At 37.5% G+C, this 15,538-nt stretch overlaps 1 protein-coding gene across 1 annotated transcript in view; it reads left to right on the top strand.

Moving 5' to 3' along the window:
* Positions 1-568: 568 nt before the first annotated feature.
* The window catches only part of SV2C (synaptic vesicle glycoprotein 2C), a gene marked incomplete at both ends in the record, with an annotated part of 79,751 nt that continues 64,781 nt past the window's right edge, over positions 569-15,538 (top strand). The window contains one exon of the mRNA XM_082074722.1: positions 569-1,152. Coding sequence (XP_081930848.1) covers positions 569-1,152 — 584 coding nt within the window. The remainder of the gene's footprint in view (positions 1,153-15,538) is intronic.

Below are 15,538 nucleotides of genomic sequence, written 5' to 3'. Positions count from 1 at the left end.
GAGAGAGAAGCTAATATTTGTAGTCTTTCATTGCATTACAGTGAGCTGAAATGAGGAAGGACACTGGAGACACAGTCAATAAAATGCACAGTGCGTGGGACTGCTTGTTTTTTTTCAGAATAAAATTTGGTATTAATTGCAAGACTAGAGTGTAAGAAATTTCATTGTGAAAAACAATAGAGATATTAGATTTCTCTTCACGGTATTTTCCTGGTAATCTGGTGTATTTGTGTCTCTCAAGAAAATCCAAGTTTGTGTATTTGAAGCCCTGAACTGTGGTGTCCAGTGCCTAGATGAAGATTGTTATCATATCGTATCATATCATATCATATCATATCATATCATATCATATCATATCATATCATATCATATCAATCATATCAGTGTGAAGAAGCAAATAAGAAAGAACGAAGTATAAACTTGTTTTTCTTTCATATTTTGCAGGTTGAATATTAGAGCTTCGCGTGTACTTGTCTTTTTTCTATTGACGTCCAACGCGCAACAGATATTGTAAACGGTATTCAGCAAGTCCCTCTGCAGCCTAACAGGAATCCTTCTTTGATACAAGATGGAGGAAACATACAAAGACAGGACTTCATTAATGAAAGGGGCAAAAGATATTGCCAAAGAGGTGAAGAGGCAAGCAGTGAAAAAAGTTAATAAAGCTGTTGACAAAGCTCAGGATGGCTACACACAGAGGTCCTACAACCGATTCCAGGATGAGGAAGATGATGATGATTACTATGTCCAAGGAGGAAATTATGGTGTAGAAGCTAATGATGATGAAGGATCAAGTGAAGCAACTGAAGGGCATGATGAAGATGATGAAATTTATGAAGGAGAATATCAGGGAATCCCCAACATGGGGCAGGGCAAGGATGGCATGGTGGCCTTAGGTCAGCCTATACGTGATGAATATAAAGATCGTCATGAACTGGAAACAGAGAGAAAAGCTGATGAAGAAGAGCTAGCACAGCAATATGAACTGATAATACAAGAATGTGGCCATGGTCGCTTCCAGTGGGCCCTCTTCTTTGTGTTGGGAATGGCTCTAATGGCTGATGGAGTTGAAGTTTTTGTAGTTGGATTTGTGTTGCCCAGTGCTGAAACAGACATGTGTATTCCCAATTCTGGATCAGGATGGCTTGGTAAGTAAAGCCTCTGCTCTGTCTTTGTGTTATTACAAGTGTTGCTTACAGTATGCCTAAAAAGTATTTGTCGACACCAATTTTCATATAAAAATATGTTTATATTAAAGATAAATAAGCAAGGCACAAAGTGCATTAACAGGTAATATGAATTTAATGAATATTGTAATTTTATTTTTTAGATAACTGTTGTCTTTTTTCAGTCAGTAAGTATAAATTAATCACTAAAGCAGAAGAGTGCAGAGTAAAACTCTCAGAACAGAGACATACATTTTATTCTCACATACAAGAGTAGACACCAAGATGAACTAATTTAAAAAAACAAACCAAGCCAAACCAAATCATAGGTGGAGTGTTGGTGTTTTGCTAGGTTTATACACATGTAATAAAGACTGGATGACAAAACTGTCCAGCAATATTGTCATATGGCATGGGAGCCTTCCCAAGGGTGAGGTGGAATACAATCTGTGAAATGCAGGAAATCCAGGGAAAATGCTGTCTAGCCTTTTCCCTCCTTTTTTTCTTTTATTCCTTTTATCCTTTACTCCTTTTATCCCAACAACTGTTCTCTGGCTTTCCAAAATGTAAAATGTTTATTTTGAGTTGTGAGGGACACGAGTCAGCAGGACAAATGGCCAAAGATGTGCTCAGGGTATGTCTTTTGTGTCCGTTCAGCTAATGGGGATGGGTGGTATCTCATCCTGTTGCCTCTTCCCTCTGCAGTGTGGCAAACAGACAGGCTGAGCCAGCCCTTTGTGACTTGGTGTGCAAGCAGGTCTGTGCTTGTCCTCCCTTGGTATGTCAGGGTACAGTGAACAAAGCAAGGCTCTCATGGGGCGGGGCTGTGGAGAAAGGTTGTAGAAATGGTTCTCAAAGGAAGAGGAGACATATGGGAGCTTGGGATATGGGAGAAAATTGAGTATATGTGTATGAACAACGGGCTTGGGCCTGAAGGACCTGAGCTATTACAGTAAAGAAGGGCTTATTATAAAATATTTAGGAACCTTTGTCTTCTAGCAGACGTACTGTTTGTTCTATACAGTGCATGGTTCTGCTGCAACGGTCTCATTTTAACTTTACCTCCATTTCCTGATCTTTATTTCTTTGCTCACTGCCATTTAGAAGGATCCTAAGGTATCAACCACATGAAAATTAGATTCAGAATTTTAAATAGCACAAAGCTATGTGTGTTATTTAAATAATACAGAAGCTTTCTCAGCAGGCCACTAAGCCCATGTCAGGTAGGATTCCTGACATATCGATACTAGCAGTTCGGCTCTGCAGGTTTTGTTGAGTGGATTGTAGTTACCCTCATTCAAATCTCTATGCATCCCCCTGTGTCAGAGGATCATAACTGAAAACAGGAGCTGAGTTCTCAGACGGCTGGTCTTATGCGGTATGCCTTGCCTTTTGATCATTTGTTCTTAGAGATGAACTACTCTGCCTATTTGTATAGTGCAGTGATTAAACTTCTAAAAAAAAATTTAAATTATTTAAATTATTTTTATGTTTAAAGAGGCTGCATGAAATAATCTGTTTGGTACAACTTGTTTACACAAATTTACGAACATTATATTTGTAGTGCTTGGACTTGTGAGTTTTCAGATCTACTTCTTACCGAAAGAAGGTGCATAAACACGTCTATTTATAGCCATTTTGGAGCTCTGTAAATAATTCAAAGAGTAGAGAGAAAGAAGAGAATCCAAAACAAGCCAAAAAGGTATCTCTCAATTAATGTTACTGTGTCAGTCCAGATAGCAACACAGAATACATTTTATAAATGTGATTTTACTTTTAATGTGTTTTTGTTAGCCAGTATTTTGCAGTTATGGACATCTTTAAACTCTACTAATCAATTTTTTTAAGTCTTCTTTGTTGCTGGAACAAAAAAAAAAAGTCGATCTCAACTTCATTTTTTAATCACTGACAACCCTGTTTGTTTTACCACATGCGCCCTCGCAACAAACTGGATGTTCAAAGTTGTTTTTGTTCTCCAGGATGATAATAATATAAAAGCAGCCACCAAATCTCTCTGCAAATAGTTCATACGAGGTTAAGGTAAAGAACAAGGCTTACACATTGAGTAGCTAGCTGATCCACATATGCAATTCTTTCCACTTACATTAAATGTTAAACTGGGAAATGGATCTTTTAATAATTAAGACATTCTGAACACATTGTTCCTCCTTGCTTCTCTGGTTGTCAAGTTACAAGTGTGGAGAACATGGCTGTAATGTTTTTTCTTTGTTACATCTGCTATACAGAATTGAAATTTGGAGGCAAATATTTTCTAACAATAGTGTTTAATTTCAAGAGTTGCTGTAAGCATTATGGAGGTGTGTGGAATTGGGAGTGGGGGGTATTGTCCCCAAAGTAGCAGGTGGATATGAGGATTAAAAGCCTGTTTTTACGGTCTTACTCACATCAAGAAAAGGCTTGAGGATTTCCCTGTCACTAGACTTTTATGATGCTGTCTTGAAATATACTGAAATGATTCCATTAATATTTAGCTAAAACTCAGTACAGATTCTCTTAAATACCTCATAGTTATATATGTGTAAGTGAATACATATGGGTTCGTGCAAATGTAATAGCAGTTTTGGACCATCAATTTTAAATCATTGTAACTAGGCTCAAACACATCTTTATTAATCAAAATAAGAACCATTACAGTCAACACATTTTTTGCCAATAAGAAACAATTTTGTTTATTCCTGTAGCATAAAAATCCATGCTTCAGGAAAAGCTTTGGCAAGTGATTTTTGCATCTTGTGTTTTCCTTGCAAAAAGTTGTCAAGATGCTTGAAGAAGTGGTAGTCAGTTGGCAAGAGGCCAGGTGAACATGGCAGAGGAGGCAAAAGCCCAATTCATTCAAATTTTGAAGTACTGGTTGTGCGGCACGTGGTCAGGCATTGTTGTGAAGAACCAGGCCCTTTCTGTTGGCCAATGCCAGCAGCAGGCATTGCAGTTTTTGGTGCATCTCATCAATTTGCTGAGCAGACTTCTCAGACGGAATGGTTTTGCTGGGATTCAGAAAGCTGTAGTGAATCTGACTGGCAGCAGACCACCAAACAGTGACCATGACCTGCTTTTGGTGCAAGTTTGGCTTGGGAAGTGCTTTGGAGGTTCTTCTCAGTCCAACCACTGAACTGTTTGCGGCTGGTTGTCATATAAAATCCACTTTTTGTCACATGCCACAATTGTTCATTGTCATTGCATAGAATAAGAGAAGACAACACTTCAAAGCAATTATTTTCTTGATTTTCAGTCAGCTGATGAGGCACCTATTTATCGAGCTTTTTCACCTTCCCAATTAGCTTCAAATGCCAAACGGCCATAGAATGATGGCTGTAGAATAGTCAATGTTGTGTTCTTCAGCAATTTCTCACATAGTTGTAAGAGGATCAGTTGTGATGACTGCTCTCAACTGGTCATTGTCAACTTCTGATGGCTGGCCACTACATTCCTCATCTTCAAGGCTCTTGCCTCCTTTGAGAAACTTCTTGCACCACCACTGCACTGTAGGCTCGTTAGCAGTTCACGGGCCAAATACATGTTGATGCTATGAGTTGTTTCTGCTGCTTTATGACCAATTTTGAACTTGAATAAGAAAATCACTCGGATTTGCTTTTTGTCCAACATAATTTCCGTAGTCTATAATAGGTATAAAATAAACAGCAAGTAAAAGTCAGTAACAAAAATATGAAGCAAGAAAAGCTCATTATAATGATGTATAACATAACCACATTTATTTAAGAATGTATTTCAATATTAAATGGTAAATTTCAACAATGCAAAAAAACTCAATTCCTTTTGCAGCAACCCAATATAAATGGAAGGCTCAGGTGTGCAAGCAATCTATTCTCATGCCTAAAATATAGAAGTTGTAATGAATATTCCTATATTTTCCTTTTGTAATAATATATCACTAGCCTCTATGTTGTGGTATTAACAAACAAATAATTCTATGCTATAAGATTAATATGCAAAATTAGGAAAAAACAGAGATAAGCAGTTTCTTTCCAAGTGTGTATTGAAGGCATTGTAAACACATGATGGTTTTATCAATAATTTCACAAAAACTATATTGCTTGCCCATTGCTATTAGAAATATATCGTAGGCTACAATCTGTCAGTACACTGATGAAAATATTGCTTATAATCAGTGTAGATATACAGACTTTGCAGACAGCATAACCTGAATTCCAGTAATACAAAATAATCATCAGGACAGTGAATGCCTAGTGAAAGCATTTTTATATGATCATAACTAAGCCCTCACAGCCATGCATTTCAATTATTTTGCCATTGTGATTTCACATCATAATTACATCCTAACTGGGGTCTTGCAGACACGCATAATTTTTTTTCATGTTTATAATTCCATAATCCAGAGGGCTTTAATGTTGTTAGAATACTGAAGTCATGGGACCAGTGCTTGGAGTTATAAGGTGGAACTGGTACACCTACATAATATTTATTTTCTAGGAAATTTTCTAGACTGTTAAGAAACATACTAAGAACATGTTAATTTGTCATTGAGAAAGCATGTATTGACTCTGTTGTAGAAACTACTTTCTCATACATCATGCTGTGGTAGTTTACTAGGGAACATGAAATAATTAAAAGCATGTGACAATATTCATAGAAGCTCACTATTGCATTTTTCTTCCATTTACTTGCACGAGGTCAGTTTTCCAAATTCTCTCCCTATTGACCATTATATGAGCTTAGGATCATTGTTCATTGGTCAGCAGCAGCATTTCAGAGCCCACAAAGTTACGTGGTAAAAGTGCTGATCTGAATCATGAACTACTATCTCATTGCCTTCTGAGTCACGTAACAAAATATGTTTCTTCATCTCCAAGTAGCTGATTTATAAAATATAGGGAAGCTGACTTCCTTAAGCTCTTCCAAGATTATAGTGACATGTCACTTAGCATGAGGGAAAGGTCTCCTTTCCCTGCTGTACAACCTGGCTGTACCTGTCAGACCCTGTAAGCATACGGATCGATGCAGAACCTCTTGAGTTCTGGCTCTGCTGAGACATGACTTTACCTTCATGAGGCAGGCTGTAGGCTCAGGCCTGAAAATGTTGTTTTAATTCTTCTCGTGCCTCCATCTTGTGCCTTTGGTTTTACATGCAGCTCAGATTGGACTGATTTTAGGTTAATTCTCTGGGCTCTGATTTGGGTGAACTTTTCTACATAACTTTGTTTCTAAGTCTTTGCATGCAGATTGTTCTTCAATTTTATAGATCGTTTTTCCTATAAAATTGAAATTATGGCCTTTTTTTTCCTTAGAATCTCTGCATCTGAAATCATGAAATATTCTTTGTGACTGTTTATCACAGGACAATAACAAACCATGGCAGATACTCTCGGTTAAACCCCTGCCCTCCTCACTAAATAAAGGTAATAAGAGGAAAAGGGAGAAGGACAAGTTGAAAAATTTAAAATGCTTTACTAATACTACTAATAATCAGAGTAAATAATGAAAAATATACAAAACCAGTCTTGAATTTCCTGGGGTAGCACAGCACTGTCTGGTGGAGCTGGCCCAGATGCTGCAAGGCAGGCACCCAGAAGTCCTGGGCTGGACTCCGCAGTAAACTAGAACTGGATTCAGGGATACACGGTCTGGAACCAGGCCTTGGATTGCAGGGACGACAGGCAGGCTCCTCTTCAGATGCCAGCCATGGACCAAGAACATGAGACCCTCATGATCTCCTACTTTTATACTGTATATGACATGGATGGGATGGAATACCTACTTGGTCAATTTTGGTCACCTGTTCTGTCCACCCCTCCTTGCAAGTACACCTCTCTCACTTACAGGATATACAAAATTTATTAGTAAACCTGGGCCTCTTCTGCATACCATTGTTATCGTTATCAGCTCCAAAGTAAACAGTGTCTGGAAAACACACAGCCAACTTCAGAGAAGTGCAGTTAATTAGAAGAACTTAGCTGAAATGAAAATACCCTAAAAAGAGAATTGGTCTTGTTTTAACTGAAATCAGGACATCTTTTCCCCAAGCTAGGCAACAGTAGCCTTTCCCAGCTATATTTGTTCAGGACGCCATGTCGCTGCTGACCTCACTGGTTCTCCCATGGCATCTGTAAGGGCTCACCTTCATGTACAAGTTTCTTGACAACTGCACTGCAGTCATCACTGCTAGCAGTGGATAGAGGCTCACTCCTGCTTGACTGGTACATGATGCCAGTCTTCATAGCCCCAGTTGGTACTTTTCTCACACAGATACCTCCATCCTTTTTTTGTGCTTTATCACCTTAGCACTAGAAAAAGAATACAAAAAGGTCCCAAGATTACATTATTTTCTTCTTTAAACCTTTTTTTATGTTCATTCATGCCAACAAAACCTGACAACTGGATAGTCACTTGTATGCTCTGACTGCCATCCTTTCCAGAGGACAGTGGTTCCTCATTGCTTTCTCATGTTCTTCCTGGTCTGTTCTGAGTCCCTAGATCATTTGCTGTATGAAGTTTAGACTGAATGATCTCGTGAGCATGAATAGTCTTTACTTATTCTGTGTTACTATTCTGTTAAGCAGTGTATTATCCAAGTCCTTCATAAGGCCTCGTAGTACAGTAACAAAACCAGCAATAATCCTTATATCTAAAAGATACTCCTATTGATTAGCCATACAGACAGTTTCTTCTATCTAATAGATTCAAGTATCATGGTAAATCACTGTACTGGTAAGCAGGTATTGTAAATATGAATAGCAACAAAGAGCTTTCTTTGGAAATGAAAGGTTTTTCTGAAACCTCATGTTTAGTGTCAAATAATGCCTTGAGGTAAGAGTTTTCTCTGATATTATCAGAATATAATAATCACATTTTGTATAACATTTGTATGAAGAAGAGTATCAGAGACATTAGCTATGTCTCTGGGGCTGAAGTCTGGGACAACAGGCATGTGCCTACCACTTCTGCATTGATTTCCCAATTTACATATTAGCTGGTTTAATGCAATGCTTCCTACACCCGCTCTCTCTTAAAACCTACTAAATGTAACCCAGCATACTTCCAACCCAGACAGTCCTTGCTCTTCCATGGGAAGAAGTGCTCCCCAGAGGCTCAGTAGTTGATGCAAAGTGCTTAAAAACTGCTAAGAACACCAGATGATTACTAACTTTTTCCCCCCATAGTTTAAAAACTACTGGCTTGCCAGATCTTTCCTACTTAATTTCATTCAGATTTTGCACTGATCTTTTGCAACCTCTTTTTATTCAACAACAAACACATTCCATGAATCTTATCAATAACAAATGCAAGTCCTTCCCTTGGGACAGAATGACTCAAATCACCGGTACAGGCTAGGCACTGACCTGCCAGGTAGCAAACAGCTCTGCAGAAGAGGATCAGGGCTCCTAGTAAGGAACAAGTAGAACCTGGATCAGCAATGCTTTGCAGCAAAGAAAGCTTACCGCTTTCAGGGCTGCATTGGCAAAAGTGGCCAGTAAGTAGAGGAGGGTGACTCTTTTCCTTTGTCTACACTAGTGAGGCCACATCTGGGATTCTCTGTCCTGTTGTGGAACCAGCCAAGGAGATTAACAAATTAGCCCTAGTCCAGTAAAGGACAGGCAAGGTGATTGGAGGGCTGGAATACATGGCCTATAAAAAGGAGCAAAAAGCACTGGGCTTGTTTAGCTTGGAGAAAGGAGACCGAAGAGGGGATTTGCCTGTACTGTTTGGTGACATAATTGAGGAGGGCTACAGAAAAGGTGGAGTAAACTTTTTCTCAGAGGAGTGCAAGTGGTCAGAAGTTGTAACAAGGGAAGTTCTGGTATAACTAAGAAAGTTCAGGATGAGGTTGGAAACCAGAAGGAGACATTGTACAGAGGAATTGGGATCTTTTGGAGGTTTTCAAAAGTTGACTGTAAAAGGCCAGGAGCAATGTGATCTAGCTCTGAAGGTAACTCTGCTTTTAGCAGGAATTCAGACTAAAGGTCTCCAAAGGTGCCTCCCAATCCAAATTTTTCTGAGTCCACAAATTTAAAAATGGCTGCCTATACATACATAACACTTCCACCTTGTTTGCTGTAACTAAAAGAGGTGTTGCAGGTGTTACACTTGACTAAACCTGAACTTACGGGTTGTACACAGACTTGCTGGTTTTAACTCAAATTAGGGTGTATATTTGCTTGGGCAAGATCAAATGGCTTGAGTTATTTGTTTTTTTTTTTTCCTGAGACTGTATGTATTTTCTTTGGATCTGGCAGAAATCTGGCAGCATGTGACAAAATGTCAGTGAATAAAGGACTACAGGACCTGAGTCTGAGAGGACCATTTTGTAAATATTCAGGCATCTGCATGCCTAGTTGTGATTCTCTAATGTGTCTCGGCACCTCACTACATCACTAGACACATGCCACACATCCTTAGAGGCATAAATATGTGGACAAATCTGGAATTAAATTGTTGTTCTCATACTGTGGTTTCTCCTTTGCACATTTGGATAAGTTTTCTTCATGTAATTTATTGCTTAAGCAACTTCCATTTTAAAGAGATTTCCCTCATTTTGGAAGTTCACATTAGAAGTAACTTAAGCAAAAATTTATGTTCAGTTTTCTTTCATATTCAGTACTTGTGATATTTCTTTGTTTTCCCACCTATTAAGTAGCTATAAATTCTCTGTGGAGGCCAGATACCTAGAGACATCATGATTTGGAGGGGAGGAGGAGCTTTCTTGGAATTGCTAATCTTTTTTGAGAACTATGATTTAATACTCAAGCTAAGGATTTTATCTTTGCTAATTGTTGGTTAAATAAACATTTTATCATGAATTCTTTTTGCCGGTTGTAAATAATAGTACTTCTAAAGCTTGAAAAAAGGCCATGAAAAATAAATGTATTGATCTTAATGATCAATTAATATTACTCCTATTTGTGATTTCGTTAAAACTGTTTTTAACCAGCCTTGTTTATGTTAGGTTATGTTACACTTATGACTTCACTGAAATTCTGTCCTCAGGGACAAGTCCAAAATTCAGTGACTGAAAACCATGGAAGTGTAATACTGAGTAGCCGATTTTCTGGTTTGCATTTCTTCTTAGAATTCAGACATGTAAGATTTTCTTCCAAAAAAATCTGCTTCAAGCATTATGGTTGTCTCTAGTCAATTCCAGTAATACTTAGTTTTGACACCACGGTTCTTCCACATACTATCATATAGAAGACAAGAACAGTAAACCATATATTTGACACCTCTTTACTTGTAAATTTTAGTCCTGAATTTTAAGGAATAATTTCAAAATTCCTGAATTTTTGTAGATTGTCACAAAACGATCCTCACATGGCAGTGAGTAAATTCCTTCCTGCTGCTGTAAGTAGGCATGTATATATGGCATTGCTCTATTCCATTGTTAAATATGATTGTAAGTCATTAGATACAGGTGAGATTTATGGCATGTTACCACATAGAATACAGTACGAGAAAATTAGAGTCTGCTGGATATATTCCAGTTATTAGCAGGGTACCAGACTTGTGGTGACATAATAGATCACAATTGATCTAAAATAAAGGAAAAGCAGGTTTTGTTACTCTATATTTTACTGTTATCTGCAGCTAGTAGTTGTGCTTCCATAGAACTGAAACTTCCAAGGGAAGATCCATATTTTTATTACAGACAGCACACTGAAGTTCTTTTTTTAAAAATTATTTTAGGCTTCAGGAATAGCGAAAGAAGTTCAGAACTAATTTCTTTTAGTGTGGGCTCTTGGCCATGGTGTAAATGTTATTGAAGAGAGCACAGATGTCAAAATGCTAGGTCCTTATATATGGGTTTGAAAATCACAGTATTCACAAGAAATGCATCTAGGTTAAGAATACTTACTGAAAGTATAGCAGTCCTTTAAGTGTGAGGAATCTCATTGAAATAACAGAGAAAGTCCATTGCACTTACAGTTATTAGTAGTAATAAATCTTTAGCAGTGGTAGAAAGATCTAGAAAAAGAGCTGCAGTCATTGAAATGTGCACTAAATATTCCAGATAAAGGTGAAAACTGGCCTGTAGGATTAATGTCTTATTTCTTTAGAAGGATATGCCAGAAATATAAATGCCATCATGCATGCTGTTCACCTTTGGCACAGTTCAGTTCCCTTACAATGACATTATTAAAGTACTCCTATTGCAGTGCTTTCTCTGCTTGCCTTCCAAACACAATTATTTGAGGGAGAAAAATTAAGAGGCAGATCCTTATCTGTTCTAAGCAGCTACATTATGTGGACCAGTGGAGATGGTTATGTATGTTTTTCTTTTACAAGGGGAAAAAAAGGGATAGTGGAGAGAGTATGCGTGTAATTTTTGTCTGTTATGAGTTGGACTAAGCTCGTATCACACAGAATATCATGAGCTTGTCACAAGATAGGAACTGGGAGCACAGATTGGAACCATCAGTGAAATGCAGTGTGTTCAGTCCTCTGCCCTGTTGCAAGCTCCCATTATAAGCCAGTATTTAAGAGGCTCACAGCTGCCTTTCTTTTCTGAGGATGATGTTGTACCCAAACCACCTTGTTGAAGCTGGTGCTAACAGGGAGCTCAATAGCACCGTGTCAAATGTTTTTCCTCTTTCACGCTGTTCCTGCATGCAGCTTTACTGAGGACTACAAGCTATCAGACAACATTAAATTATATGTTCACTCTTTGTTTTAAGAAATTCACCATTTAGCCTGGGGTTAAAGATAATGTTTTGCTGGCTCAATACCCAGTTTCAGTCATGTAGTTTCGACCCGAGTAACACATTCAATCCACACCAACATGAGATGGCTGTCTTGCAGTTCGTAACTGAGAGTCTTGGTGCTCGTACGCATTTTCAGTACAGCCAAATCCTGTTTTAACCAGCTCATCTTTTGAGAGCTCTATTAAGTAAAACAATACTTCTATATTACTGTATTTATTTTTTAATTTATTAGTTAAATGGACACAACTACATGTGTGTACCTTGGAATATCAGAGATCAATCACTGTATGTATGGACACTTTGTGAGCAAGACATTTGTTGCCAGGATGTAACATTTCTTCAATGTTTAAGCAATGCAGCCTTCAGCTGAATTCGAGGAGTACAGCCTGCAACAGGGATAACATGTACTTGTGAGGATTGCGTGTGTAGTCAGTAAGATGCTTGTACATTTAACCAGTTACAAACATGCATTACTGCCATGTGCAATATGCCTGTAACATTTATTTGCACATAAAAATAAGTGAAATCATTATGGGTTTGCAGTTATCTTCAAAACTCTATCTCAAAGATTGATTGTGTCTCGAGCAGTTAAAAATCACTGGGCTGCTTTTTTACGCACTGCAGCTGATTTTCTGGCTCTGCGTATCCCATCACAGATCAATGATTTAATTTACAGTCTTACAAAAGTGGCCAAAAGAAGGAAATGCCTCCCAAGGGAAAAGCCTGAGGGCCACAATGATTTTACACATTTAATTTGGCTGTCACCTCTACTTTTTCCTCCCTCTCTCAACTGCCATGGGATCTCTGGCTGATGATTTATCACTTCTTAAATCAATGTGTCAAACTAATTTTTTAACCAAACCAAACATTTTAAATATGATAATGCACTCTCCACTAAGTCCTTGTTTGACTAATTTTGCAATGCAGTTGTGATCTGCAAGATTTCATTTATAGAATTGTTGATCTTCATTATTGATGTATTTGTAGCTCTGAATTTTGCATCTTGCATCAAAAGTTGAGCTATGAAATGAAAGAGAGGATGTATGAGCTCATGGGCAAGAAGAAGAAATATTTTCACGGAGAAATGAGTATTGAAATCATGTTAATGAACTTCATTAAGACGTGGAAAAAACACAATTTAATGACTCTTTGTCACAGCTGAGTAAATTTCTTCCTATGCATTTTATCCATGGATTTAATCAATCAAGGATTTTAGAACCTTTCAAGGTTTGACTTTTTTAATACTATCAGTATTTCTAGGAATTGGAGTCAAACTGTATATTGTGATAGATATGTTTTGAAATAGTTACTTATTCCAGATATTTGACTTGTTTATGGGAATGGTAGTGCTGAAAAGTACAGAACACAATTTTTTAATCTACGGTGGCTGCATTTTACTGTGGATGTACTCCTTTCCCTGTGATGGGTACATCTATTCCCACTGTACACACCTGGTTCCCTTGTTTGAAGTATCCATTTGGTATTGTTTCAAATGTATGGAATATCACTACTATCATATCTGATGCAGAATCAAAGTGACAATATTATACAAGTATAAATACTTAAATGAAGGAATGATATTGAGTTACTGCAAGAATAGATACAAGACTAAGACATAAATAACATTTTCAAATTATTTATGCAAAAACTTGTTTAACAGCTATAGTGACAGCCAGCACTTTGTCCAGGACAGTGATATTTACCAACATTCATAAAAGTTTATTTTTCATTTAGTCCTACCCATTTTTCAATACTTAGTCAGCCCTCTACAGAATGGGAAGTCTTGGTAGGATGGGATGATATAAATGTAAGCCTTTGCAGTTTCACATACTACAACAAACTAACAGGCCACAGGAGTCTGGAGGGAATTAATCACAGATTTACTATGTGACTGGAACTGTAAGCGATTTAGGAAAGTTCTGTTCATAATTTTTTTCATTGCAGAATCTAAGATTTTACATCCAGGCCAATTCTACTTACTACTCAGACTTCTTGATGGGCAAGAGAATAAACTATTCTTCTTTCCTACCACTAACTGTAAAATGTTGTTCCTTAGTTCTCTTAAACCAATGACCCTTTTATCTGACATCTACCAGTCTTGGTTCGAGCTAGTGGAAACAAAACCAAGAGTTTTTGATGACACATGACATATGACAAGTTATTCTAGCTTCTTTTAACAAGTAAGCTTTCTTAGGATAAACATGTGATGGACAAGCGTAAATATTTTCCTAATCTGCTAGAACTCAGGGTGATTTTCAAGGTTGGTTCTGAAGTTGCCACTAGCAAGTCTTGCTAAACAGAGATCATGAACTGATAGATACAGTAATCTAAACAATTTTCCATTTAGACATTATAACAGTGCCTCCTGGCACTATTGTGAATACATAATTAAAAAGCCTGTTTAGCATCTGCATACACCTGCAGGTGTATTGACACCATACAGAGGATTATTCTGATCCATTATTCTTCATTATGACATTGGATTAGTTAATATATTTCACTGACTCTAAATGGGAAATCAGAAAGAAGATGTGGGACCATTAGCAAAGGGAATTTCCTTTTTCACTTTACTGTTCTGTGCTAGGTGAGATAGACCAGGTCTCTGGCACTTGGGGAGATGCGTGTGAGTTTCAGACTGTTATTGATTTTGGTGATGTACTCCTGATGATGTTAGTCAATGTCTTTTTTTGAAAGTAATGGAAGGTCTTTGGTTTTGGTTTTTGAGTTTTATTCCCCCACTCCCCAAAATAAAAAAATAAAATAAAATTCAAAAATCCTCCCATTTATGAGGAAATAAGCTAGCACAGTGCTGGAATATAGTTACAGTAAGGAGAGTTAATGGCTGATAAAGCACCGAATGAATAACCAATCGTTAGCTTTAACATTGTACAGACACCTTCTCTAGAAGCACAGTTTTATTAATTGGTTCTTAGTGTCACATGCTTTGATTTGCTGAGTTGGAGGCATCTGTTATTAATGTATTGATGTAGGTGTATATACTTCAGGCTTTTTGGTTTAATTCAGCACTAAAAGTCAGTGATATTCACGGACTCTGCTTTGAGTCAGAAGCAGGACTGGGCAGAGAATAAATTAACATTCAGGCAATAAACCATGTAGCTAAAATGAATGGTTTTGGTATGAAATGAGATGATTAATGTAGATGACTGCATGGGCGATTTAAAGCTTTAGTGAAATATATGTTTTTGCTTTGAAATTTAATTAATCCTAACATATTGTACAGAGCTGTGCACTGGTTGATCGTATGCAACATTTATAATCATTCTGATTCTTACTATTTCCATGGAAGTGCATTTCAAATTGCAAAGTCAGAGCAATTTCTAGCATGACAGGGTCAATTCAGAGCTGGGCAAAGAGAGCATTGAATTTAGCATTGAGATCTGCAAGGAGAAAAGTCCAGAGGAATCTCTGCAGTTGCAGTGGAAGAAAACAGGAATTAGGGGTATTACGACAGCTTAACTTGGTGTGTTTTATCCGGAGCTTGTCTGTTAGGATTTTCTCACTAATACCAGAGGGAACTGTTGGATCAAAAGAGAAGATAGCATGAAAGTAATATGTTCAGTGATAGCACCTAGGGAATCTGTCAACAGCTTCACATCATCACCTGGGATTAACTGAGTTTTTGATAAAGTCTCTGCTCTATATATTGCATATTGGTAACAA

This window comes from Streptopelia decaocto, assembly GCF_964273445.1.
Source record: "Streptopelia decaocto genome assembly, chromosome: Z".
In the NCBI taxonomy this organism is placed as follows: Eukaryota; Metazoa; Chordata; class Aves; order Columbiformes; family Columbidae; genus Streptopelia; species Streptopelia decaocto.
Note: the sequence above shows the minus strand (reverse complement) of the source record. Positions and strands in the feature narration are given on the sequence as shown.